Source organism: Tamandua tetradactyla, chromosome 1 (assembly GCF_023851605.1).
Source record: "Tamandua tetradactyla isolate mTamTet1 chromosome 1, mTamTet1.pri, whole genome shotgun sequence".
Taxonomy (NCBI): domain Eukaryota; kingdom Metazoa; phylum Chordata; class Mammalia; order Pilosa; family Myrmecophagidae; genus Tamandua; species Tamandua tetradactyla.
In genome coordinates, this window is record NC_135327.1 from 163862237 (window position 1) to 163888367 (window position 26131).

The 26131-nt window shown below is 36.9% G+C and overlaps 1 protein-coding gene across 1 annotated transcript in view; it reads right to left on the minus strand.

Annotated features, from left to right (window-relative positions):
* Window positions 1-26131, minus strand: part of SLC13A1 (solute carrier family 13 member 1) — a 118442-nt gene that overhangs the window by 17434 nt on the left and 74877 nt on the right. The window contains exons 7-8 of the mRNA XM_077120214.1: window positions 13915-14066; window positions 2659-2778 (exon numbers count right to left, since the gene is read on the minus strand). Of these exons, the coding sequence (XP_076976329.1) occupies window positions 2659-2778; window positions 13915-14066 (272 nt within the window). The remainder of the gene's footprint in view (window positions 1-2658; window positions 2779-13914; window positions 14067-26131) is intronic.

The following is a 26131-nucleotide window of genomic DNA, read 5'->3' on the forward strand; positions in this document are numbered from 1 at the left end:
GTCCATGATCTTCAGAACCTTGAACAGAAAGTAGTATTTCCAGGAAATACTGCTCTAGATTAAAAATATAAATTCCTCAAAGGGAAGAAATAAATGGGAAATGGCTAAAATGTTGTGCATTAACTCAGGATACTTATGAGTTACAGTTTGCTTTACATGGCATATATAGAAAGCAGGGACATTATCTTCTTTAAAATTCCTGGGATAAACATAGGTATTCATAAGGGAGTAGGTGGAACATATTTTAAATATTTTATTTTTTTCTGTAACTCAGCTACCCACACTTATTTGGACTGTGGTTCCCTTTGAAGGAGCAGATTCTGCTTGACTTTTTCAATACATGAATAATGACTGTTATGGGCACACATCAATCACTAATTAGATGAATTTAATTTTTATAATCTCACTTAAATTACTAACTAATGTCAATTTGGAATTTTACCCATTGTCCCAATGAAATACTACTAGTTTAAGAAACTAATCCATGGACCGCCTGGAAGAACAACCTGTAGAATAGAAAAGGATAGTTAAAGAAATAAATAATATTCTCCTTAGCAACTATTTCCTTCCCAGTAGACTGCCAGGTACAGATGTACCTTGTCATTTTGGTTGGGGACAATCAATATTTAAGCCAAACGCCAAATTTGCTTTGCTACAAATGGCAGTTAATGCCTTTACAAAGGAAATGATGAAACATATAACAATAAATCAACCTCTTCATTTGAATAAGTTCAGTGGCACTGATAAATGAGCTTCTGTTCCCAGATATGTTGGGGTCATTTATAATGGGTGAGTTAACCATGTTAACAGCCAACATTCTAATCATAATATATGGTAGCCTGCCGGGGTAGTGGCTGATTATTTTTGTTTGTCTATCTGAAACCTCTGGAAGTGAACACCCTGGCAGACTGAAAATGACACTGAAAAAGTAACTGAAGCATGAGGCTGTGCAGTATCTAACCAATAGTGGACAGCAAGGGGACTGCTTGTCTGTATCACTGACCTTGATTTACAGACTTAGCCTAATGCATGCATTTCATGGGATTTTTCTTTTTCTCCTAGAGAAAACATTTCAATACATCTTCCCTTTATTTTAATTTCTCCTTTATAAGTGGTGGGCCACTTTAAAATAATGACAATGGTTGCATACATATTTTATGAAATCATCATATATAGCAACAAAGAATGATATAACTATAAGCCTGAGACCAGATGCTTTCCTCACTGACTTGGGATTCTAGTGCCCTTGCCTCCTGCATTGCTACCTGTTCAATTGAATAGGCCCCCAAAGGCTTGGATTTCCAGGAAGGGGCATTTACTATGCAGCTGGCCTCTTCCAACTGGTGCCCACCTGCTGAAGTCAGTGACATTCCACACATTTGCTTCAGCAGGAGGACTGCCACATACTGTTCCCACAATCTGGACAAATAGATACACTTTTTTTAAAGCATCAGCACCATCTCCCTACTACTAACAAAATTGCGTCAGTCCTGAAGATAAAATAAGAAAAGGAATTGAGAGGGAATAATGTCAACTTATATATGTTCAGGCTTGGAAAATTTGGGTACAAAGCATAGAAGCAAACCCAATATCGGAATGTTTTGCTTTTCAAAGTAAGTTTAAATAACTAACTTCACCCTCATTGGCTTGGTGGATAATATGCTGCTTAATTTGCATAAGTCCATAACACTGTCTAAATAACATCCTGCAAAATGAATCTGAATTGTCAATTTTTATTTCGTTTTCAGAAAAAAAAATCCCCAAGGTTTGATATACACCATTTTTCCTTTTATTTTTGGGGTATTACAATGAGCTTAAAATATTACACTGAGATTACATGCTATTTCTCATCTAGGTCATGTAGCTTATTGGTACTTATGAATCATCAGCTCCAGCCCCAGCTAAGATAATATTTTTAAATTCTCCTTGAATCATATATACATAGTATTTTAGTGGTGTTATTAGTTCTTTATTGATCAGAGTTTCTTATCTTGACTTCTGTGTGTTCCACTTGGGTCCATACATTTTAGAACTACAGTGTTGGAAGTGATCTTACTGATCTTTCAGTTAAATTTTGTCATTTTACGGATGAAGACACTGAGACTGAGAACAGGTCAGGACTTGCATGAGATCACAAACATGCCTGTGAGGAGCCACGGCTTCACCCCTGGCTTCCTGAGTCCTAATCTAAAATTCTTTCACAGAGCGCACTGTCAGATCTTTATATTATTTTTTCAAGATGAGATATCAGTGGTGGTGCCATCTTGAAGTAAGAAGCCCTGTGTATTACAGTTTAAAGTAGCTCCGTAACCTGAGAAAATCCTCACATTAAAATAAGTGGAGGGGCAAAACTTCTTAAAATACCATGTCAGCTAGCTGAACTGGGTCATCATGATAATCAGTTTCACATGTTCTTGTCACTCACTAATGTCTTTATTGGCTAGAATGCAAAGGGGACCAAGATGGGTGTGCTCTCTACAAGCAATGCTACCTAAACAAGAATCTAGTTTATCCATAAAATATGTCTTTGTGCATGTCAGTTTTGGAGATCAGAGAAATGTAGCGTGTGTATCATAGGTCAAAGAGCACCGGTAAGGAGTTGAGAACTTGGAGCATAAACACCAGTATTTATCTGATTAATATGGAATATTTACTCACTTGAATCCCAAGAAAAGCCAGTGAAGCCAAACCCAGGACAAGAGTAGAATGATAAGAGCAGCAGGGAAGGAAAACATGAACCATGATCCAAAGTTGATACAGTGACAATCAGGGTAGCGCCTGGAAGAGAATATAGAAAGGTGTTTACTGGACCAACTGGAATGGTCATTGAGAAGCAGCAGGTCCCCGTCTTTCCTCTACTGTCAGACAGGGAGAAATCTGCGGGACATACTCACCATTAATTACAGTCAGTTTTACTCCTTGTTTCTTGCTTTGATTCTGTAACTGCATAATTATTGCTTCATTGAAGCAAAAACTAGAGCAGGAATGTTCTGACTTTTGTTCCCTTTATTCATTCTATAAGGAAATGTTCGTAAAAGAACCTATCACAGTACTTAAGACTCATTTAATGTTTAAGAAATGGGTGTTCATAGGTGTATTTTGCCATTATTAGTCATTAGTGTACGAGTGAGGAAAACAAGCAGACTTGGTTTGGAGCAGGTGAAAATTAACTGAACTGAATGTTACTATTTCCTGTCATGGAGTTGTCATCATAGACACCTGTGAAGGGGCTTCTATCCAGCTTCGTATCCTCTCTCATAGCTCGTTCCCCTCTGTTTCTTCTGCCCCCAAAGCACCGGAAACCATCTTACCAGACAGATGCTAGCCCTTTGTTCCAGAATTAGACAGTTGGCTTGTGGCTCAGTACACTGGAACTAATCTAGACTAGATAAAATTTATTTAAAGTTCTATGGGAAATATCAACTTTTCCTATCTTTCTCCTACTTATTTTCAACTTCTTCAAGTAACGTAACAAAACAGCAACATATAGTTCAAAGCCATGCACAGGTTCATCGGTAACCTTACATAAACTACTTCAAAGGGTAGTCTGGGGTGAGCCACGGTGGCTCAGCAGACAGAGTACTTGTCTGCCATGCCTGAGACCCGTGTTCAATTCTTGTGTGCCTGCCCATGCAAGGGAAAAAAAAAAGGTAGTCTGAATACCAAATAAATTCTCACAGAGCTATCCATTTTGCGGCTACGGAAAAACAACAGGAAATTTGAGAAACAGTTATCTTTAGTACATTTTTTTCTCACAGCAGTAAGACAGAATTGGGAATCTGGAAAAATATACAGAACCAACAAAAAAAAACATTAATATATTTTTATTATTTCCTGAAATCACAGGTATAGAGAATTTTATAGGAATGGCAGAATTCAGTCTTTGCTCTGTTTAAATCACATTGTATATTTTGTCATTTAAAAGAAACCTTATAATTAAGTGAAATGTTCCATACTACATACATCAATATAAGCCAAATTTAAGAATTTATTTAGTTATTTGAGCTTGTAAAAGGTTTCTATTCTCCCTGGGCTCTAGAGTCATCATTAGCCACTCAAGGTTAACTTTTATCTAACTTAAAGAGATCTAAAGATCCCCTCGATTCCCTCACCTACTTCGGCAATTAGAAAGTGGCAAATTATAAATAAGAAATTCTAGGGAATAAATAGAATTGGATGAATGGAAAAGTGCTTTATCATGCCCATGAGGATCTATTGAGACTTGTTTGTTTAAAAAATGAAAAATGTTTGCTGCCTTCGGTTGGAAAATAAAATAACCAGGGAAAGTCTTAGGCATATTTCCCTTCAATTTATTAGACTTGGATTACAGAATAACCTCCCACCCCAAAACACTTAGAAATGCTTCTTGGATTAGGTTCACAACAATACTCCAAAACCCAATTTATTTTTCACAATTGTGGCTCATACTCTGAAGTCAGGCCACTGCAATTTCCCCACCCACTGGAAAGAAGCCTGTAAGATTTACTTGACTCAAGAGAAGTTTTTCAGAATTTTTGCCTGGAGGCACAGTTCACTTTTTTTTTTCGTTTTTAGAGAAACGAAACCCCCCCAAAGTTAGGCTGTTTTTCTTTTCTTCTTCCCTTTAGCAGTAAGGAAGTATATAAACAGCTGCATTGACAATTGCCTCCATGACCGTAATTTTAAAATGCTTATACGTAGAGTGAATATTTTGAATGAGTAATGTAATGATTGACATTCTCCAACTTCCTCATATCCCAAAAGTGAAGTGAATGGAAATATCTGGTTTAAGCAAATACCGGTTTCTTCTATCACAAACTGTGCTAGCACATGTAGTTCTAATAAAATCCTTTTTTTTTTTCACTCAACAATATGTTTTGGGTGTCTACTATGTGCCAGGAGCTCTTCGAGCTGTTGGGTGTATAGTGGTAAATGAGATGGTCCAGGCTCTCATGAAATTTACATTTAAGTGGATAACACAGACAATAAATTGGTAAGCATATAACAACAGGATGATGTATTAAAAAGTTATTGTGGGGGGAGGATTTTATACTGTGGTCAAGAAAAGTAATATTTTGGATGAGATCAAAATGTCAGGAAGAAGCTACTCATATGAATAACTGGAGAACAGCATTCAATTAGAGGAAATAGCAGATACAAAGGCCCTGAGGTAGAAATGAGTTTGACATGTCTGAAGATCAGATATAACACCAAGGTGGGTAGGGATCCAATCTAGTGTTACAGTGACCTGAAATAAAATCCAAGAAATATACATTAGGGGTCAGAGCATATATAAACCTCGTAGGCCATGAGGAATTTGGATTTCATTATTAATGCATTAAGAAGTAATTGGAACATAGTAAGTACATTTTGATGCAGTTCGATTTGTAATTTACCTAAAACATGTTGGACATTGGGTGGATTTTCAGGATAGAAGGTAAAAAGAATGGAAGCCAGGGTGTGGTGGGCAGAGTTCTATGATGGTTCCCCAGATTCCTGCCCCCTAAAGTACACTGCTTATAAAATCCCCTCCCCTTTGGAGCGGGCAGAATCTATGCATAGGATGGGATATCATTCTTTTGATTAGGTTACATTAATGGCAAAAGGAAATGGACTTTGTTAAGGTAACCAAGGTCCCTGTCAGCTGACTTTGACTTAATCAATAAACAGATTAGCCTGTGTGGGCCTGGCCTAATCAGGTGATCTCTTAAGAGAGGGACTCTTTTGATGGCCTTAAAGAAGTAAGCTGCCGCATTGTAGAGGAAGAGACCATGTGGCAAGGACCTGAAGGCAACCTGTAGGAGTTGACAATGGACCCCTGCTCATAAAACCAACTCAGACATATAACTGCAAGGAACCGAATTTAGCCAACAACCTGAATGATCTTGCTAGGAAGAAGATATTGAGTCTCTGTTGAGATGTCAGGTGTCTGGCTGACACCCTGATTTCAGCCTGGTGAGACTCTGAGTGAAGGAAGCAGCTGCCCTGTGCCTGGACTCTTGACCCACAGACTAAGAGATGCTAAATTTGTGCTGTAAGCTGCTACATTGATATCAATTTGTTTCTCAGCAATAGAAGACCAAAACACAGGGAAACCTTTTAGAAGGCAAAAGCAATTTTAGGAGGGAAGTAGGATTATGATTTTAGCTTAAATTAGGTTGGTGGCAATAAAGATAAAGATAAGACAATGGATTTTAGATAAATCTGTGATTAAATCTGGGAGATGAGGAAAAAGTGCCATTTATTGAATGTTTATTGTATTAATGTATTAATGAAGTATGAGGGAGAAACAGGTTGGAAGGGGGGTTATGGATTGAGAGTGTGTTGTGGGCGTGCTAATTTGAGATGCCCTTTAGGTTTCTGAGATGATGTTAGGTAGCCATTTAGATAAATGAGTCTGGAGTCCAGAGGAGAGGGCAGGGCTAGAGATGAAAAACTGGCAAATATCAGCACGTATGTGGTATTATAAACCATGGAAGTAGGTGTGATGGTTTGGGGAGTTAATGAAAATTTAGAATTGAAAAGGGACAAGGAATGCATCCTGGGTTAGTCTAAGTTTCAGAGGTCAAGCAAAAGTGTAGAGGAGCTAAGGGCATTTAATCGTAACGAAAGTCCTGTGAGGAAGGCATTATATTTCCGTTTTCACAGGAAGAAACTGAGTCTTAGGAAGTTAAGTGGATTGCCTAAGTCACAGACTTGGGGAGTCAAACAAGATTTTGAAACCAGGAGGAGAATTTACCTCTAATATAGTAAGATAATAATAATGTAAACTCTTCACATTAAAGATGTTTTCCTCAACTACAGTTCCCAAGTGAAGACAGAAAATTCCATGTATACTGCAAAATACCCATAGCTAGAGGACAAACTCTGGGTTAAGGATAGTTTACGACAATGTAGAAATAATGGCACCTTAACACAGAGACATGATTTGGCCTAAGGCATATGGGCCTCCCTGTTGAAATTGAAGAAGATAGCTTTGTCATCACAGACTTCTACCCAACTATAAAATGACAAATAACTTTAAAAACAATGAAATACACAGAAATGGTCTCAAAAGAATAGCTGTACTCATGAAAATTTATAACTTGCAACAGATTTTGGCCGTTAGTGGTCACCATAAGCTAATGCTCACCCTGATTATTGTCCTTTTGATTAGTGACTGTTTTGATTATTTATTAGTCAAAGCCACTTTTGAATTTTGACTTTGCGTAGTTCCAAAGGTTTGTTTTTTTAATTTAAATATCAACTAGCTGTTATTCATGACCCCAGGTTTGGCTTCCTGATAGCAGTAGCAAAAGTCTAAGCAACAACAATGACGAGGAATTTTGACAAAGTTACTCTCTACCCTCTGCTAAGAGCCATTGGCATTATGCCATTTAATAATCACAGTAAGTTAGAAGTTCCGGTGCTGTCCCCGGTTTACAGATGAGGAAACTGATCACAGACGTTAAGTTAATTATATGGCAGGGTTGAAATCTGAACCGAGGTCTGAGTCTGAACTCTGCCATGTCCCTTTTTCTTCTAAAATATTTGCCAAAGGAATTACTTCTGAGAAATATATATTGCTCATTTCTGTAAAAAAAAAGAAAAAAAGAAAAAAAACCTTGAAGGGAATTATTGCTAGAAACATAGATTACATTTTCCCTCTATTAGGCAAGAAGAGAGATTCAGAAGGTAGGCTTTGAAGGGCACATAGAAACATGTTTTCTTTAACTGTACCTTGGTTTGTGAACCCATAATAATTTTTATCTAACAGGTAATTAGTAACAGTGGCTGTACTAATCACTGATAATACAACTTCCTTCCACATTGCCTTATCCACCTACATATTTCACAGCTGTCACCTATAAGCTGAATAATGCACATTCATAATCACCAAGCTATTAAATTTTACTTAAGATAATCTTCTATTCTTATTCCAGTAAATGTGCTTTTCTTGGTTTTAGTAGCTATTGTATATGCAAGATAATATTGCTGCATCAAAATTACTCTACTATGAAAATAACAATTCTCCTTAACAACATTTCCCTTAATAACTTAATTTTTTTGGCATGGGCAGGCTCTGGGAATTGAACTCGGGTCTCTGGCATGGCAGGCAAAAATTCTGCCACTGAGCCTTAATAACTTAATTTTGACAGCAAAAATCATTTAATCATTTAGATGATTCCCAAGAGCAATCAGTATTTCATTTATGTCTTGATACTGTTCAACTTAACCATTGTTTATCCAGTAGCTTTCTCTGGTGGACTAAAAATAATAAGATAATGATTCTGACTTTTCAAGCTTACACTTGTCAGAGCTGGTAGGTTGTACATGTGCGTGGGTATGACAAGTTTATAGAAATGTGTGTATTGGTTATTGTAAGAGGAGATGGAAATGGTGGCTAAGGAATCAATTTGGAAGGGAATACATACAAGTAAAGAAATAGGTGGCAAGTTCGCTGACCTTCTCAGAACAAAAGAAAGAAGAAATGGTAGTTTTTTATTACAATAGCAATAGGGCAGGAGATTGGGTAGTAACTGAAAAAGCATATTTGTGGATAAGATAGAGAACATTGAAGTAAGAGGATTTACCAAATAGAGGAGTCCAAGTAGGGAATGGTTTGCTTTAACTAGCTCATGCTCAATTTTGCAACTGTTTATAAGATTATTTATTAGGCATGCAAATTTATATTCTATAAAAAGAAAATGCAACAAAAGAAATTCCATTACCCATGTTATCCTTACTTGTTCCTGTCAGTAAACTTCCTTTTTAAAAAAAACTCTGTCAGTATGGCACCTTCACAGATGTTCACAGACCGGGGAAGGAAGAAAGAGGTAGAATAGAAAGGGCACTGGGGCTCAGCCCAGCCTCCTTCACCTCCCAACACTTTGACTGTTTAGTATTCATTGCTTGTACTCTCTGAGCCTCAGTTTCCTTATCTATAAAACAAGGGTGTTGCATACATGATTTGAAATTTCCCTGTCTTTACTTGTTCTCTTCTTCCTTCCTATTATTAAGCAATATGTGTTCTTCTTTCCCAAGGCTGACATTTCTCCATCCCTGTTTCTAATTCCAATTCATTTCCACTTGAGTCCTAACTCATCAATATTCTCTCTTTTTTCCTTCAAATCTCCATACATCCCTGTTTCTATTGACTCCTTTACCTGAATAAAACCATGCTAACATCTACCTGGTTCTAAAAAAGATCTCTGCCTCTAGGCATATCATACTTGTTCTTTTTCTTCTTTTCATTGTCAAACTTGAATCGTTTAAGCTTGCTACCTCCCTTTCTCCACCACAGACTCAATCTTTAACTGTCTTCAGTCTGAATTCTGTCCATTCCCTGCTATTCCTGAATCTGCCCATCTGGAGGACAGTGATAAGAACCAAAAGCCTTTTTTCCGTCATCACCCCTTTTGAGCTCTACCACATTACAAACTCCTGACTTATCCTCCATTTTGAAAATGGTCCTCACCTTTGGTTTTCAAAACCTATATCCCCCTAGTTGTCCTCATACCTTGATAGAGTTTTCTCTTCTTCTATCTTATCAATATTTCCTGAGAAAATAATCATATAATTAATCATATAATAATCATATAATGATTATTTTCTGTTTTTTTCTTTGTATGATCATTTCCATGCTAAAGACTTTAATCTTCACTTCCACAGAGATAACCCCTGAATTTATAACTCTAGTTTGAAAAACACATTTGCAAGTATCTGCTTAGAATATCTTTGTGGGTAGGCTATTAGCAGGCCATTTCATTATGTACAAAATTCAACGTATTATTTTCTCCAGTGAACTTGTCTCTTTCCATATTTCTGTAGAAATACACAGCATTGCTATCTATCTAGCCACATAAGGGCAAACATTACCAGATTTCCCTAACTTATGCTTCCCCTTAAGTTTTCAAACCTAGTTACTTACCACCTTTTGACTGTGGGGTCTTTTGAGTCTAAATTCTTCTACTAGTTTACAACTAGCCTCGTTCTGCTCATTTTCATTTGTCAGACTTTGGTAATAGACTTCTAATTGGTCCCTTTGTCTAAAGATGTTAAGAATGCCAATTAATCTTCAAGCTGCTGTCTAGTTAAAAAAGTGCATAGATTATTCCACTCCCTCTCTCTAAAGCATGCTATAGAATTTGATGCTTTGATTTGATGAATTGTTTGCATTTGTTTTCTCTATAGATGTGGTATTTACCTTGTGATGGTTGATTACATGAGTCACATTGGCTAGGTTACTGCACCCAGTCATTTGGTCAAGCAAATGCTAGCCTGATTGTCACTGTGAGAGTATTAAATAGATAGATTTGCATCCAGAGTCAGTTGATTACATCTATGGCTGGTTGCATCTACAGTCAACAAAAGAGATTCCCTCAGCAATGAGCAGTCTCCTCTTCCATTCAGCTGGAGGTCTTAAAGGCCAAACTGAGGATTTCAAAAGTTAGAAGAATTCCTGACTCTAATTCAGGCCATCAGCTTCTTTTGAGGAATTCAACCTTATTTTATCAGGATTTCCAATTTACGGCCTGTTCTATAGAATCCAGGCTTGCCAATCTCAAGTGATAGGAGTCAATTCCTATAATAAATTTCTTATATTTATAGATATAGATATAAATGCAGATGCAGATGAGGATGTAGATGTAGATGTAGATATAGATGTAGATTCTGTTTCTCTGGAGAAATCAGACTAACACATACGTCTTTTGAGATTGTATAGTGTCATATGGACAAGTTTCTCTAGCAATCAAGGTTGTAGCACGTAGCTATAGCCCCTCTTTTAAGACACATTGTCAGTTACGTTTCCAGGGAAGTAACTTTTTAGGGATGCATCCATGGGTTTTGACTGAGCTTGGCTTGGTCCTCTATCTGTTCAGCTTAATATCAACAATCTCAACTTTAATAATAATAATAAACATTTTATTGAGCTCATGGTCCATGCTAGGCAATGTTTTAAGTACTTTATTTTGAACTATTTTATTTAAAAATCAAAATCACTTCCTAAAAAAGAGAGATCATATCATTATCTTTATTTTTCTGGGTTTCAGGCCTAAAGAGATAAGCAGTTCATCCATAGTCTCCTATTTCGTAGACGAAAGAGCTGGAAATTGAGAACAAACATTTTAACCCCAGACTCCATGATTTAATGGCCAATATGTATCACCTCCAAAGCAAGGTTATATAGGATATGCGTACCTATAACATATGTAAATGATCTGGCAAGAGATCAATACATGTGACTTTACCTTTTCCTCTATATGTCATGGATAGATATTATCATTATTATGTTTCTTAAATTTTAAATGTCTTTTCACATATGTGAAATAAAAGACACCAGATATATATATCCAGCCCAGTCAGGCTTCGTGAATGCATTACCCAATCTATTTCTTCCATAGATGGCCCTTTCCCTAAATGTCAATGGTATGAAGACATTGACTCTCAGCTTTCATGCATTCTTTGGAGCTGGGAGATGCCCAAAATAAGAAAGTGCAAAATAATCACCAATTATTCTCAAAAAGATGACAACATTGTTGAGAGGATAGGGTGGCATTATTATAGTGAGTTTGGAAACAAAGGGCAATAGCTCTCCAACACTCATCATCTGGAAGAAGAACATAAATCCTGTATTTTTTTTGCAGTTTTAAGCTTCTGTAACTTAATAAATAAAAATTAAATTGAAGAAAGAAAGTTTGATTGATACTTTGTGCAGGAAAACAAAAACAAGGATGTGCTGATCATGATTACATGGTGATAGTGAAAAACAGCAGTTCTCTAACAACAACAAGGATAAGACAATACATTGGTCTAAATGTAAAAAAAGAAAAAGATTTGCAGGAGACTAAGATGTAGAATCTATTTTCCTGTAAAATTTAAGGGACAGGATAGAAGATTAGCTTTCAGAATGAATCAGGTGCATTTTCTGTCTTAAATTAGGGATGCATTAGATAAATCCTCTCTAACATTATGAATTTCAGAAGTTTACCCAACTTATAGATCAAATATCTTTCATAGGTTTCCTCTTTAGTCAGTTGTTGGATGTGTTCTCAGAAACAATAAGTACACATTATAGTATGTGTACTGTTGTTCCTAAACTGCTAGATCAATGTTCTTCGTTGGCACAATTCCCATTCTTTCTAGAATTGTGACTAACATTATTTGAGTCTATTTTTTTGAGAAGCTATGCATGTAGAACATTTGCAAATAATTACAGAAATTTCATGAAATCTATTGTGATATCTATCAATCTACTGAGAATGTAGCTGTCCTGCCTCTAAATCCTAATCTTCTATGAAAAGGACCTAAATCTTATTCCTAACTTTTCTCAATGCATGCCCCTTCTTCGAATCTGTCTTATTAGTACTTGAAATCTGTATCTTGGCTTTAGACTAAGTTTGAGCTCTCACATAAAACTGTAGAATTTCTAAGTATTATTTCAGTAGTTCTTATAGCATGCCAAGTGTTTTTACATGGATTACCTCATTTAATTCTTCCAGTAACCCCATGAGCTGTGATTATTTTGCTTATGAGAAAACTGACTCTTGGGAGAGTGATGCCCTTTGTCCAGCTTCATAAAGGAAATGACAGGAAACTGTGGAACTTTTAATGCAAGTTCTCTAACTCTTCGCAGTTACAGATAACCCATTTTCTACAATAGATTACATCTTAGAACCAAATTTATATTTAGAGATGCACGTCTACCATGAAATATTTTATTAGTGCTATTTCTTGTTATTTGCCCAATATTTCAAATCTGTTCATTCCAAACACAAGCGTTCTGTAACTTGCATCTTTATTCACTACCCATTTAGCTAAAATGCCAGTTCCAAAGTCCTACATAAATTATTGTAACTGCGAAGTTAGGATTTAAATGATGATCATGATTACTAACTCATTTTATAGATGCTCCTCTTTTACTTGCTGGTACATTCTACAGAGAGAAATACCTGAAAGTTTTGAACTGTAATCCAGCTGCCTTGATCTCTAATAATGATTGCATAATCCTTACCTTGTGCCTTTGTGATTGTGAACACCTTGTGACTGATCATCACTTTCACCCATTTTATCTAGTTTTTCTACTTTAGAATCTTACAATAACTAAACACAGCCCCTAATGTTTATTAATAAAAGGCCTTTGGTCAGCCCAGAACTAACCCACTCCAGTTCCAAACTTATCTTGATAACCAAAACTGGATCTAACCAAAATGGGCCCACCTGATGTGCACAGTAGCTTAGACTTTGACCTGTAAGTGATCTATACCTCATTATAATACTAAAAATCATAGTAAGGCTGTCATTTTCTTACGTATGTTCTATGACTAAACATGTAATCAATGTGTGCGTGCTCAATATTTAGATCACCTCTAATTACATCCTATGGAGACATTGTACTCATTATTCTAAAACTTGCCCATCTTTTGATACTATAAAACTATCAGAGTTACTGTAGTTTGGGGAGACAGACTTTTGGACTGATAGGCCATGTGATTTCTTGCTTAGCACCTAGCAATAAACTCTTCCTCTCTTTGAAAACCCAGCATCCAAGGAATTGAGCTTTGGTGCACATCGGGCACAGAATCCATCTCCTTTGTCCAATAACATTATCTCATGCAAATGATCCATCTTTACTTTAGCTAGCTACCATTGCCCCATCATTTGTAATGAAAAATGCCTTCCCTATTTGATTAGAGTGATCAGCCAGGAGCTATTTCCTCTGAGTTGACCTGGGGAAGCTACAGGCTCATGTGGCTTCTTAATTCATTATGTGCTCATATTTATCACTCAGTATAATGGAAGGCCCATACAATTATAGAAATCCTGAGTGGAAACAAAGGAAAGTCAACTCAACATATCATCTCTTTCCTTGTATTTTCTGAATCAGATAACACTAATTGCTGTAAGTGGTGTGTTGCCCATTTGTTAAATCAACAGTACAATGATTTTACTTACATATTGAAATGCTCAGCAAAGATCAAGTTGGTGGAGGTGCCAGTGATTGTGGTTAGTCCGCCAATGGTAGAAGAGTAAGCAATGCATAAGCACATAAGTTTACACATCATGTGGTCCTTCTTTGTTCGATACGTGGCTCCTGTAACTGAGTTCTGTTCAAGAAAATGTACTATGAGAACAGTTCTATTTGTGATCATAACAACCAGTAATAGCATTGATCTTTCCATCAATAGATAAATAACAATAAAAATGTTTCACTCAAAACCACCAATATCTTGTATAAGCATATATTTTTGTTCCTGAACCAATTTTTCCTTCATCCCTCCTCATTACTCACCACTATTCCCAAGTCCTCTGTTTTGCCACTGAAACTGATAGTAAAGGGTCAATAAGTTGCCTTAACTTCTTGGAAGAGTGCTTTCCCCATCTTTGTGCTTAACTGATGGTCCCATGAAGATACTACATCCTCTGAAATGGACTGCTTTCAACCCATATAACTCGGCATTGAGAGATGGGATCAACGTGCTCTTTGTCCCCTAATACCTCTTTCAGAACATTAATCCTCTACTTTGGTTCTTAAAACACAATTCAGGCTGGGCCATCATGGCTCATCAGGCAGAGTTCTTGCTTGCCATGCCAGAGACCCAGGTTCGAGTTCCAGTGCTGCCCATGTGGAAAAAAAAAAAAGACCCAATTCATTCTCCTTTAAGATTCATGTGATTTGGGTATCTCTCACATTAATTTGACCATGATACTCTGGTCTCCTGCCACTTTAAGACGACAACAGCACCTGGCTCAAAATCATCCTTCATACCCCAAAGCTGCCAGCATTCTGGATGCCATAGCACGCTTATCAAGAACCCCTCAAATACACTGGCCCTCACAGATCTTTGACCTCATTTCCAAAGACCTTCAACTCTGCTCTCCTTTAACTATATCCACTCCTATAGTCACCTTGGAAAGTAGCATTTCCTCAGATGGCTTCACCTGAAAAATCACTAATTCAAATTTAAATGTTTTGCTTAACAACTAAGGCTTCTTCTTATGGTGCAAGCCAAAAGCACTTTTCATTTCTCTCCTACCCATGTTCTATGTAAATCAGTTCTGTTGGTCTGATTGCGATTATTCTGGGTGAAATATAAAAGAGATTACATAACTTTTCTGATCACTCCACTTAATAAATAGTCTTTCCTGCATGTAATAACAAAACACCCAACATTATTTAAACTTTCTCTTTTCCCCTAGGTCATGACTGTTCTAAAACTCACAGAGAAGGTTTGTTGCAGAAGAGGTTTGCAAGGCTGGATTTTTTTGAATAGTAATGATTTAGCAAAATTCTGACTCTGAACAACCCATTGATTCTTTCTGTGTTGTGTCTGCTCCTGAGCAGCCAAGTATTAATGGTGAAATTACATGCACAATAGAGTAGATTGATTTTCCTACATTCATAAACACAAATTTCAGCTTCCATATCATTACTGTCTCTCTACTCTACCATGTTTCTGTGGTAAAAATCACTCTACCTTTTTCCACAGGAAATTTAAGACTTTCTCTATTCTCTTTATACCTTTGACTCCCAATGCTCCCTCTAATTCTTTGCAGACAGCTTTGCCTCCTACTATATAGAGAAAATGAAAGCTAGCAGATAAATATCTCATTATCAAATGTAGAAATCTGCTCTGCCTTCTCCTCCTTCCCTACTGATGAAACAGAAAAAATATGTTTCCAACATAAAGCCAGACTCTTCTTTTTTCTGAACTCAAATCCCTCTCATATCTTCTCAGAAATCTTACACAATAGACTTTATTGGATTTTTACTATCAGTATTTAATTGTTGTCAAGCTATCTTTAGAACAAATTTAGCTTTTGACCTATCACACCTAAATTTTCACAGCCTTCTCCAAAGAGTTGTTTACACTTAATGACTCCATTTTTTAACCATTCCAATCTAGATTCTAAATCCTCATTTCACCCAAAATGCTCTTACTAAGATTATCAGTAACCTCCAAATTGCTAAGCACAATGGATGCTTTTTATTCTCAACTTTGTTTATTGTCTCAGTAGCACCTAAAAGTTGATGACTCCTTCTTACTCAAAAAAACTTTTCTTTTGACTTCTATGATATGCCACTCTTCTGGTTTTTCTTCCACATTTCTAACTTTTCCTCTTTCTCATCTGCCAATTCGTTTCCTTTCTTTCTTTATTTTGCCTTAGAACTGGAATTTCTTGAAACACTATTCTAGACCCCAATCTTTTCTTACTCTAATATTTCTTCTCCTGGGAAACATCATATATTTTCTTTGATTTAATTAATACTGAAAAGTCAGAGACTTCTATCTCCAGCTCTGACTTCTTCCAGACCCCTATATCCATTGGCTTGTTCATCACTCTTAAAAAACTCCAATTCAAAATGTTGAAAATAAAACTTATTATTTCTTCTCTCAAATCTAGTATTCCTTCAGTATTTCCTATATATAAGTCAACAGCATTACCGTCACTATAATAACAAACACAGGGTACTTAGAATTTAAAAGAATATTCTAAGTTAAAATAATACAAATGTTTTAACTTTAACTCTCCCAACTCAATGCAGTGTATACCATTATTATTCCCATTTTATAGATGAAGTCATGAGACACTGAGAGGTTAAGAGAATTACTCAAGATCACAGAGCCTGTAAACATCAGATGTGGATTTTGAAACTATACACTCTTGTTTTAGAGCTCATACTCTTAGCTACTCTTCTATTTTGCTTGTTCTCTTGAAAACACTCTCTTTCACATCCCACCCAATCCTGTCAATTTTATTTACATAATATATTCCATTTCCTCCTTCTCCACTGCCATCACCTTGGTCTAAATCACCAATTATCTCTGGCCTGAGTTACTCTAATGGCCTCCCATTCATCTCCTTATTAAAGTTCTTGACTCCTTTGGAACTGTTCTACCAACTGTAACCTTTAACTAAAAAACAGATGCATCTAAGAAATAAGAAAACAGAAGAATTGCCTGCTATCTGTGATGTTGGCACTGCAAGAGTTTTTTGAGAAATCATGATAAAAATTGCTACTCACTAAAAGTCATCATGGATGTGGAAATGGCATTTAGCAGAGCAGAGGTCAGGGGCATTGAGCTGTAATTTACCTTTTACTTTCTAATTAACTTAAAGGTCAGCTCCAAGAGGTATGCACACTTCACTTTGAACAAATTGCTTCACAAAAATCTCCATTTGCCTTATACTTTCTATATAGAAATGATTTATACTTTTCATATTTGATGTGCTCCCATTGAGAACTTGAAATGAATGAATGAATGAATATTAAGAACAAATAAAATGGCAAAAATTAGTTTTAAAACTCTGATGAGTGATAGAATGTCTCAACTGAAATTTAGGGCTACAGAAGTCTTCAAATGTTAAATATTTAACTACAGGAAAGATTTATTAAACATAAACCAGAAAGTGATGCAGGATTTGGACACTTCATTTGGATATTATTAAATTGATGATAAGAATAGAAACTTAACAAATGCAATATGTATATAATTTCTCATTGTCATATTAAAATTTTCAGAAATACAAAGGAAATGTATTCCATATAAAGCTTGGCTGCAAATATACGTATATATATAAAATACTCAAAATGCATTGGCAGATATAAAATAAAAAGCAAAAATATAAACATTTTAATATATTTATCCCCATTGATCCTTTATGGATATCTCATACTTTTTGTTATATATGAAGACCTTTAAAATACACACTAACGCTACTGCATTAAGTTGACGTTTTTACAAATATCACATTTATAAAGGCAATAAAAGTCAAGACAATTTCAAAATCTGCAGTAAACAGTAATACTAACATATCTTGATGATGCAAATTAAAGGTTAAGTAGAAGTGCACTGTGGTGGAATGGGGATGCACATTTATGTATCTAGCTACTAAACATGAAGCCCATGCAGTCAGCTATGCTGTTATTTTTGCTGAGGACACATTATTACTGGGATGAACTTGTTGAAGAGATGATGCTGAACTGAAGGATAAAGATTGAGTACCAGAGGGTATCAGCAGAAAAATAATGCATCTAAGAAAGCCAGAGATGAGCCATTAATTGAACCAACCATTTGTGCAACAATTGCAAAAAATAGTGGAGGTAGCCATCAGACTTCTAATATCTACAAAAATTAAAATTATTAGACAGAATATGATAAGCACATACATTTATAATTAACAAAATAAGAGAAGGAATAAAAAATATGAGTGAGGAGTATGGAATATAAAAATCACCAAGAAAATGTTTTTAGAAAGACAAGAATAACTTCTAGAAATTAAAATTTAATTAATTGACACTCTAAAGATCTCAGGGCATAGAGTAAACAACAGAATAGTCACAGTTGAAGGGAGAATTGATGAACTGGAAGACAGATCTGAAAAAAATATTTATAATGCAGGACAACAATCTGGAAAATAAAAGGAGATTTCAAGAAGCCTGGAAGATAGAATCAGAAAATTTAACATATGTTTAATTGGAAACCCAGAGGGAGAGAATTAAGAGGATTAGGAAGAGGAATTGATATTGAGAAATAATGTCTGAAGATTCCCAAGAACAGTTGGAAAAAATCAATACACAAATTCAGTAGAAATACATACATAGGCATATAAAAATGAAACTGTAGAATGCACACACACATACACACACACATACACATATACACCTGAAAATTATTAAACCAACCAGAGAGGAAAGACTGCCTATGAAGGAATGATAATTTGACCCACAATTTACATCTTAACAGCAAAAGTGCAAGCCAAAATATAGTAAAAATATATCTCAAAGTGCTAACAAAAAATAATGGTTAATCTAGAATTTTACAGCCATAAAATATATTTCAAGAATTATAAACACTTTTCTATTAAACAAAAACCAAAAGCCTGCCACCAAAAGGCACTCACTGAAGGACAGTCTATCAGCTATATTTCAGATGGAACATGGCCACAGTTGTAGGAGTAAGAAGCAAGAATCAATGGTGAGCAAAGATAGTAATAAATATGTACCAAATCTTACATAGACATTTAGCTGTAAAAATAGAATTTTCTAATTTATAGGAAAATGATAGTTTATAACTAAAAACTTATCTAATGGTAGAGGTAAATAAGGAAGTGTGGTGAGTTAAAGTGTCTTAAGGTCTTTGTGTTGTCAAGAGGAAATAAAGAAATTAATTATTTTTAGACCTTTATAAATTAAGTATACATGTTTAAATGATTAAGACAGCTAAAGCAATAGACAGAGAGCATAATACAAAACATAGGAGTGTGTATATATAGGATAAAATAATAAAAAAGAAAGTAACAATACAAAATAATGCAAGAAAGAGAAATGACAATAACACTTGCAAAAATAAAAAAAACACAGTACAATATGGTAGAAATTATTCTAAATATGTAAAAATTCCTGAAAAGTTCAAATGGACAGAACTCATCAGATAAAGACGAAAATTGTCAGCCTGGATAAAAGCACAAAAGCAAGGAATATGCTCTTTACAAGAAAAACACATCAAATATAGGGACACAAATTTTTTTTTTTAATGTTTTTATTAATCGAAAAAAAGAAAAGAAATTAACACAACATTTAGAAATCATTCCATTCTACAAATGCACTCAGTAATTCTTAGTATCATCACATAGATGTATGATCATCATTTCTTAGTACATTTGCATCGATTTAGGAAAAGAACTAGCAAAACAGCACAAAAAGATATAGAATGTTAATATAGAGAAGAGAATTAAAATAATAATACTAATTATATATATGTATATATATATATATATAAAGGAAAAAGAAAAAAAACAAAAACAAAAGATACAAACACACAAACAAACAAACAAAAAAACATATTTCAGGTGCAGCTTCATTCAGTGTTCCAACCTAGTTACATTACACTTAGGTATTATTGTGCTGTCCATTTTTGAGTTTTTGTATCTAGTCCTGTTGCACAGTCTGTATCCCTTCAGATCCAATTACCCATTATCTTACCCTGTTTCTAACTCCTGCTGGTCTCTGTTACCAATGATATATTCCAAGCTGATTCTCCAATGTTGGTTCACATCAGTGGGACCTTACAGTATTTGTCCTTTAGTTTTGGGCTAGACTCACTCAGCATAATGTTCTCTAGGTCCATCCATGTTATTACATGCTTCATAAGTTTAGTCTGTCTTAAAGCTGCATAATATTCCATCGTAGGTATACGCCACAGTTTGTTTAGCCACTCGTCTGTTGATGAACATTTTGGCTGTTTCCATCTCTTTGCAATCGTAGATAATGCTGCTATAAACACTGGTGTGCAAATGTCCGTCTGTGTCTTTGCCCTTAAGTCCCTTGAGTAGATACCTAGCAGTGGTATTGCTGGGTCGTAATCCATTCTGCCTTTCTATGTCTTTTGATTGGGAAATTCAGTCCATTAACTTTTAGTATTATTACTGTTTGGATAATATTTTCCTCTACCATTTTGGCTTTTGTATTATATATATCATATCTGATTTTCCTTCTTTCTACACTTTACTCCATACCTCTCTCTTCTGTCTTTTCATATCTGACTCTAGTGCTCCCTTTAGTATTTCTTGCAGAGCTGGTCTCTTGGTCACAAATTCTCTCAGTGACTTTTTGTCTATAAATGTTTTAATTTCTCCTTCATTTTTGAAGGACAATTTTGCTGGATATAGGAGTCTTGGTTGGCAGTTTTTCTCTTTTAGTAATTTAAATATATCATCCCACTGTCTTCTAGCTTCCATGGTTTCTGCTGAGAAATCTACACATAGTCTTATTGGGTTTCCCTTGTATGTGACAGATTGTTTTTCTCTTGCTGCTTTCAAGATCCTCTCTTTCTCTTTGACCTCTGACATTCTAACTAGTAAGTGTCTTGGAGAACGCCTGTTTGGGTCTATTCTCTTTGGGGTGCGCTGCACTTCTTGGATCTGCAAATTTAGGTCTTTCATAAGAGTTGGGAAATTTTCAGTGATAATTTCTTCCATTAGTTTTTCTCCTCCTTTTCCCTTCTCTTCTCCTTCTGGGACACCCACAACACGTATATTTGTGCGCTTCATATTGTCATTCAGTTCCCTGATCCCCTGCTCAAGTTTTTCCATTCTTTTCCCTATAGTTTCTGTTTCTTTTTGGAATTCAGATGTTCCATCCTCCAGTTCACTAATTGTAGCTTCTGTCTCTTTAGATCTACCATTGTAGGTATCCATTGTTTTTTCCATTTTTTCTTCTTTGTCCTTCACTCCCATAAGTTCTGTGATTTGTTTTTTCAGATTTTCTATTTCTTCTTTTTGTTCAGCCCATGTCTTCTTCATGTCCTCCCTCAATTTATTGATTTGGTTTTTGAAGAGTTTTTCCATTTCTGTTCGTATATTCAGCATTAGTTGTCTCAGCTCCTGTATCTCATTTGAACTATTGGTTTGTTCCTTTGACTGGGCCATATCTTCAATTTTCCGAGCGTCATCCATTATTTTCTGCTGGTGTCTGGGCATTTGATCAGATTTCCCTGGGTGTGGGACCCAGCTGGTTGAAAGCTTTTTCTGTGAAATCTCTGGGCTCTGTTTTTCTTTTCCTGCCCAGTAGGTGGCGCTCGTGGCGCTCATCTGTCTGCAGGGCAGTCGGCCCGGGAAACCGCGTGTGGAGGCGGGGGTCTCTGGCCGCCGCGGCTTGGGAGAGTGCCGGTCCTAATTGCCCAGCTGGCCCGAAACGCCAAGCGTGACGGGAGGGCCCCACTATCCAACGTTCCCAGTCAGGCCGGGGAGCCACGTGTGTGGAGGGGACCCCAGTCGCCAGCCGCCCTGGCCGGGAAAACGCACGCCCCTTGGGTATCTCACCGCAGCAGATTCTCCCTGCCCGTTCAGCTGTTCCAGAATGGGGTACGCTGTCTTTTTGGTCTCTGTCGTGACTCCGGGAGCTGTTTCGTATTGTTTCTGTTTCTTTAGTTGCTTTTCTGGAGGAGGAACTAAGACCCGCGCGTCTTACTAAGCCGCCATCTTCTCCGGAAGTCCCTTCTCTGGGACTCAAATATTTTGAAAGTGAAAGAATAGAAGAAATTCCAGATAAAAACTAATCTAAAAAGGGCTGCCATTGTTGCATTATTATAAAAGTAAATAGATTCAAATAAACTACAAAAACATTATTATAGATGAAAAGTGACACTGCAAAATAGTAACTTGTTATTTAATAAGTACCACATAAATGTTATAACCTGGTATGGACATAATTACATAATCTAAAAGTATATAGAATCAAAATTAGCAGAACTACTGGGAATAATAGACATATTCACATTTGATTTTAACAAAATATTTTTAGCAATTGCTGGATTAGGCAGAGAAATATCAGCTAAGTTGTAGGAGATTTGAAAAACACAAGTAGCAAACTAACTGACATGTTGAAAACTCTGTACCCAATAAATTGAGATATATAATGTTTTCCAAAATTAGTGAAATATTTATAACCATTGATCTTGTGCTAGGCCATAAAGCTGCTGGAATAAGTTTTGAAGAACAAATACCAAATGGACAGGGTTTCTGACCACAGTACAATTTAGTAAAAAATAAAAACAAAAACAAAACAATAAAATAATTAGAAAAGCCTTATCCATTTGATATTTGAAAACATGCTTCTAAGCAATTCATGGGTCAAATTCCATAAGTATAATAAATTGAAATCAGAGAACACACAGAACTGAACTGTTCTGTGTAGAAGAAAATCCGATCTTTATGTTCTTACTTTGAAAAAGACAGAAGCTTCAAAATTAACGAAGTAAGTGTTTAACTTAAGAAGTTAGTCAGGGCGGGCCACGGTGGCTCAGCAGGTAAGAATGCTTGCCTGCCAAACCCGAGGACCCGGGTTCGATTCCCGGTGTTAAGAAAAAAAAAAAGAAGAAGAAGTTAGTCAAAGAGCAGCATTGAAAAATGCAGAAAAATAAAGGTGAACAAAGGAAGGAATAAAGAGAGGAAATTAATAAAATAGGCTGTGGGAACCTAGGGACCAAGCCATTCCCTAAGTCTTTGTAAACTTAAAAGCACAGAGCCACTTGCATGACTTGGTCAGTTAGGGTTTCAAGTAAACTCCCTATGAAAGGAGGAATGTGCAGATGGTCACTATATGGAAGAAACCAGACCCTTCTCTGTGTAGGATGGTAATCTATACACCTTCTTCCTGGAGTCCTAACAATGTTACCATGTTTACGTTATCTACAAAGCAACCTATAATCCTTCCCCTGTGCACACAAACTATGATCAATCTTACCCTTACGTCTTGAGACTCCTCTGCTGTACCCATGTTTTCATACTCAATGGAATGTCTTTGTCTCACGCTACTGTAGCTGGCCCTGTTGTCCTGTCTAAGTGTGGAATACTTTCACAGTGAGCTCTGCACCAGCCACTGTCAGAGCAGCTTGATTCCCTGATTAAAGCCCTTCTTTCACTCCTGTAAGTAAATTCCTACAGTAAAGGTTCACGTCTCAGTCCATGTCTGGACGGTCTCTCAGCTAGAAAAGTGCCTTTGGGTCAGAACAACTGGTGAACCAACCAACAGAACAAAGGAGCCCCCACTTCCGATGGCATGAACTTGGGAAAGGGAGATTCCAACTGGGATACTGGAGTGGCCTATGACACCTTTGTGGGGAGGAGTGGCTACCCTCCTAGATCAATGGGGTCTGCTGAGAGAATATGGAGATGGCTGCAACTCCCTGGTTGGACAAATAACCCTCCTACAACAGGCCACAGGACAGTTAGGATTTCATAGAGAAAAGAAGTGCTGCTAGGCTGCTTCAGCAGCAGCTTGGCCATTGCTGGAAGTGGCATGTGCTGCTAGTGGTGAAGTGGCAGTTTGCCACCTAGAAGAGAAACTTAAGTTAGAAAAGGATATACAGATAGTGCAAACAGAATTGAAGGATGCTTTGAATGTGTGCTTAAAGCCAGTGGATGAAAACTTGGATAATTTGACATGTCATTATGCTAGAAAAAGGGGGCAAAAATTGCATAAAATTCAGGTAAGTCACATCCTCACTTCTCCTGACTGAGAGTCTAAGGAATGGGACCCCATGGACTTTTCCTAAGATGAGGATGATCCACAATCAGACTGGGAAGAGAAAGTGGGGAAGCGCAAATTAGTTCACCCTTTATTACAAAAGAAGATCAAATCTAAAACTGCTGCTGTCCCAGAAAGGGGATGGGAAATAAGGACCCCAGGCTGAACACAAGACACATGTGACCTCACGAGACTTCACTACCTCTGAATTGAGGAAAACGGACTTTCAATATAGGCAAAAGCTTAAAGAAACTTTTGCAAATTAGCTGTTGCAATTATGGGACACAGAGGCTGATAGCATATTGCTCTTAGGGTCTGAGTTAAGCAAATTAGCTTCTCTCACTACTTACGCCTTCCTGCATCAGCACATGCGTGCAGTGGACCCTAATCAAAACATGCTCATAATTGGATTGGCTTGTCCTCACACTTAAGGCGGTGTGGCCCAGTGAGGGAGATTAACCACATACAGTATCCTAGTGGAGCACTGTTGATGAGCTCCAAGATATGCTGTGGGGATTAGGAATGAAGCAGGCAATTTATGCACCCAAATTTGCTGAACTTGATAGCATAAATTTCACTGCAAGAATGTTTGAAGCAATCCTGCAGACTGCCCCCAACCAGTAGTATGGGACTGAATGCTAGCTTTCAGTCAGATGGTTAAGCAACTCATCTCAGAGGCTGCTCAGATGATAACTTGTCTGGGAGAGATAGACTTCCTGTGGTGCAACTGGGGAGGAGTTAGGGCCATGGGACATGTACCATAGGGACACAATGACCCAACCTGAATATCATGCTGACAAATGTGGGTGGATCGAATAGCCACAAGAACTATGATCGAGGATATTGATGAGCAGTCAAATGCAGTGCTGGTCAAATTATGGATTAAGATAACCAAAGAACAAATGTTTATTTAACTTCAGACCAGGGCACTAGAAGAGGAGGATATTACCTGCTGGAAGGTTCTGCTGATGTCCGAAAGGAGCCCTTTGCTCCACCAGCTGAGGAAATCTGGGAAGCCCCCTTTCCCATTGATTAGGGGTAGGCCTGAGATCCCCAAGTAAGAACAGTGGTTGTAGACACTGGAGATCGGAGGCCACACATAGAACAAATCATCTTTTTTTTTTGGTCCCTAACCATTGAACATAGAGTTTTAGCATTAGTGAACAGTGGAGCAGAATGTATATGGGAAACAGCCATGGGCTGGAGGTCCCACTTTAACTATAGCAGGATATGGGGACCAAGGGATTAAAACCAAACATAGCTGCTAATGTGAATTGGTTAGCTGCTCCCCCAAAACTTACACAGCATATATACATATATCTCCTATCCCAGAGTATATTAGGCATCGATATATTACAAAACATAGTTTACGAATGACTGTAGATGAATTCTGCCTCAGATGCCAGGTGGTTAAGGCTATCATGAGAGGCCATGCCAAGTGGTCACCAGTGAAAGAATCTTCTCCTAGATGCATGGTAGCAGTATGCCAGTACAAACCACCTGGAGGCCATCAGGAAATCAGTGCCATAATTAAAGAGTTAGAAAAAGTAGGCAATATTATTCCAACTCATAGTTCTTTCAATAGCCCTATTTGGCCAGTTAAGTAACCTGATAGAACCTGGCAGATGACAACTGAGTATAGAGAGCTAAATAAAGTAATTCCTCCTTTGTTTGCAGCTGTGCTAAATATTGCCACTCTGTTACAAGCATAGGTACTTATTTAGGCCAATTTCATTTTGTATTAGATCTTGCTAATGCTTTCTTCAATATTTCTTTGGATGCCTCCAGCCAGCCTGCATTCACATTCACATGGCAAAATGTAAGTTGGAGCCTAAGCTTTCTTCTAGAGGTGGCTCTGGGTCAGCAGACAGAATGATTGGCCCTACTTGCTCTATAACTGGACTGGGTGATGCATGTACCTACTACCTTTTATAATCCTTTGCCCAGTAATTGTGAAATGGTAAAAACACAGCATGGAATCAAGTGAACCACCTTGTGGTTTTATCCCTAGTTATATTCATCCCAGACAGTGCTGCTATGGTAAAACGTGTAACTGCTCTAGCCAATCACACTGCACATGCACTCATTGAACCAAAATTAGCTGTATCCTTACTTAACGAAGAAACTATACAACTTAGA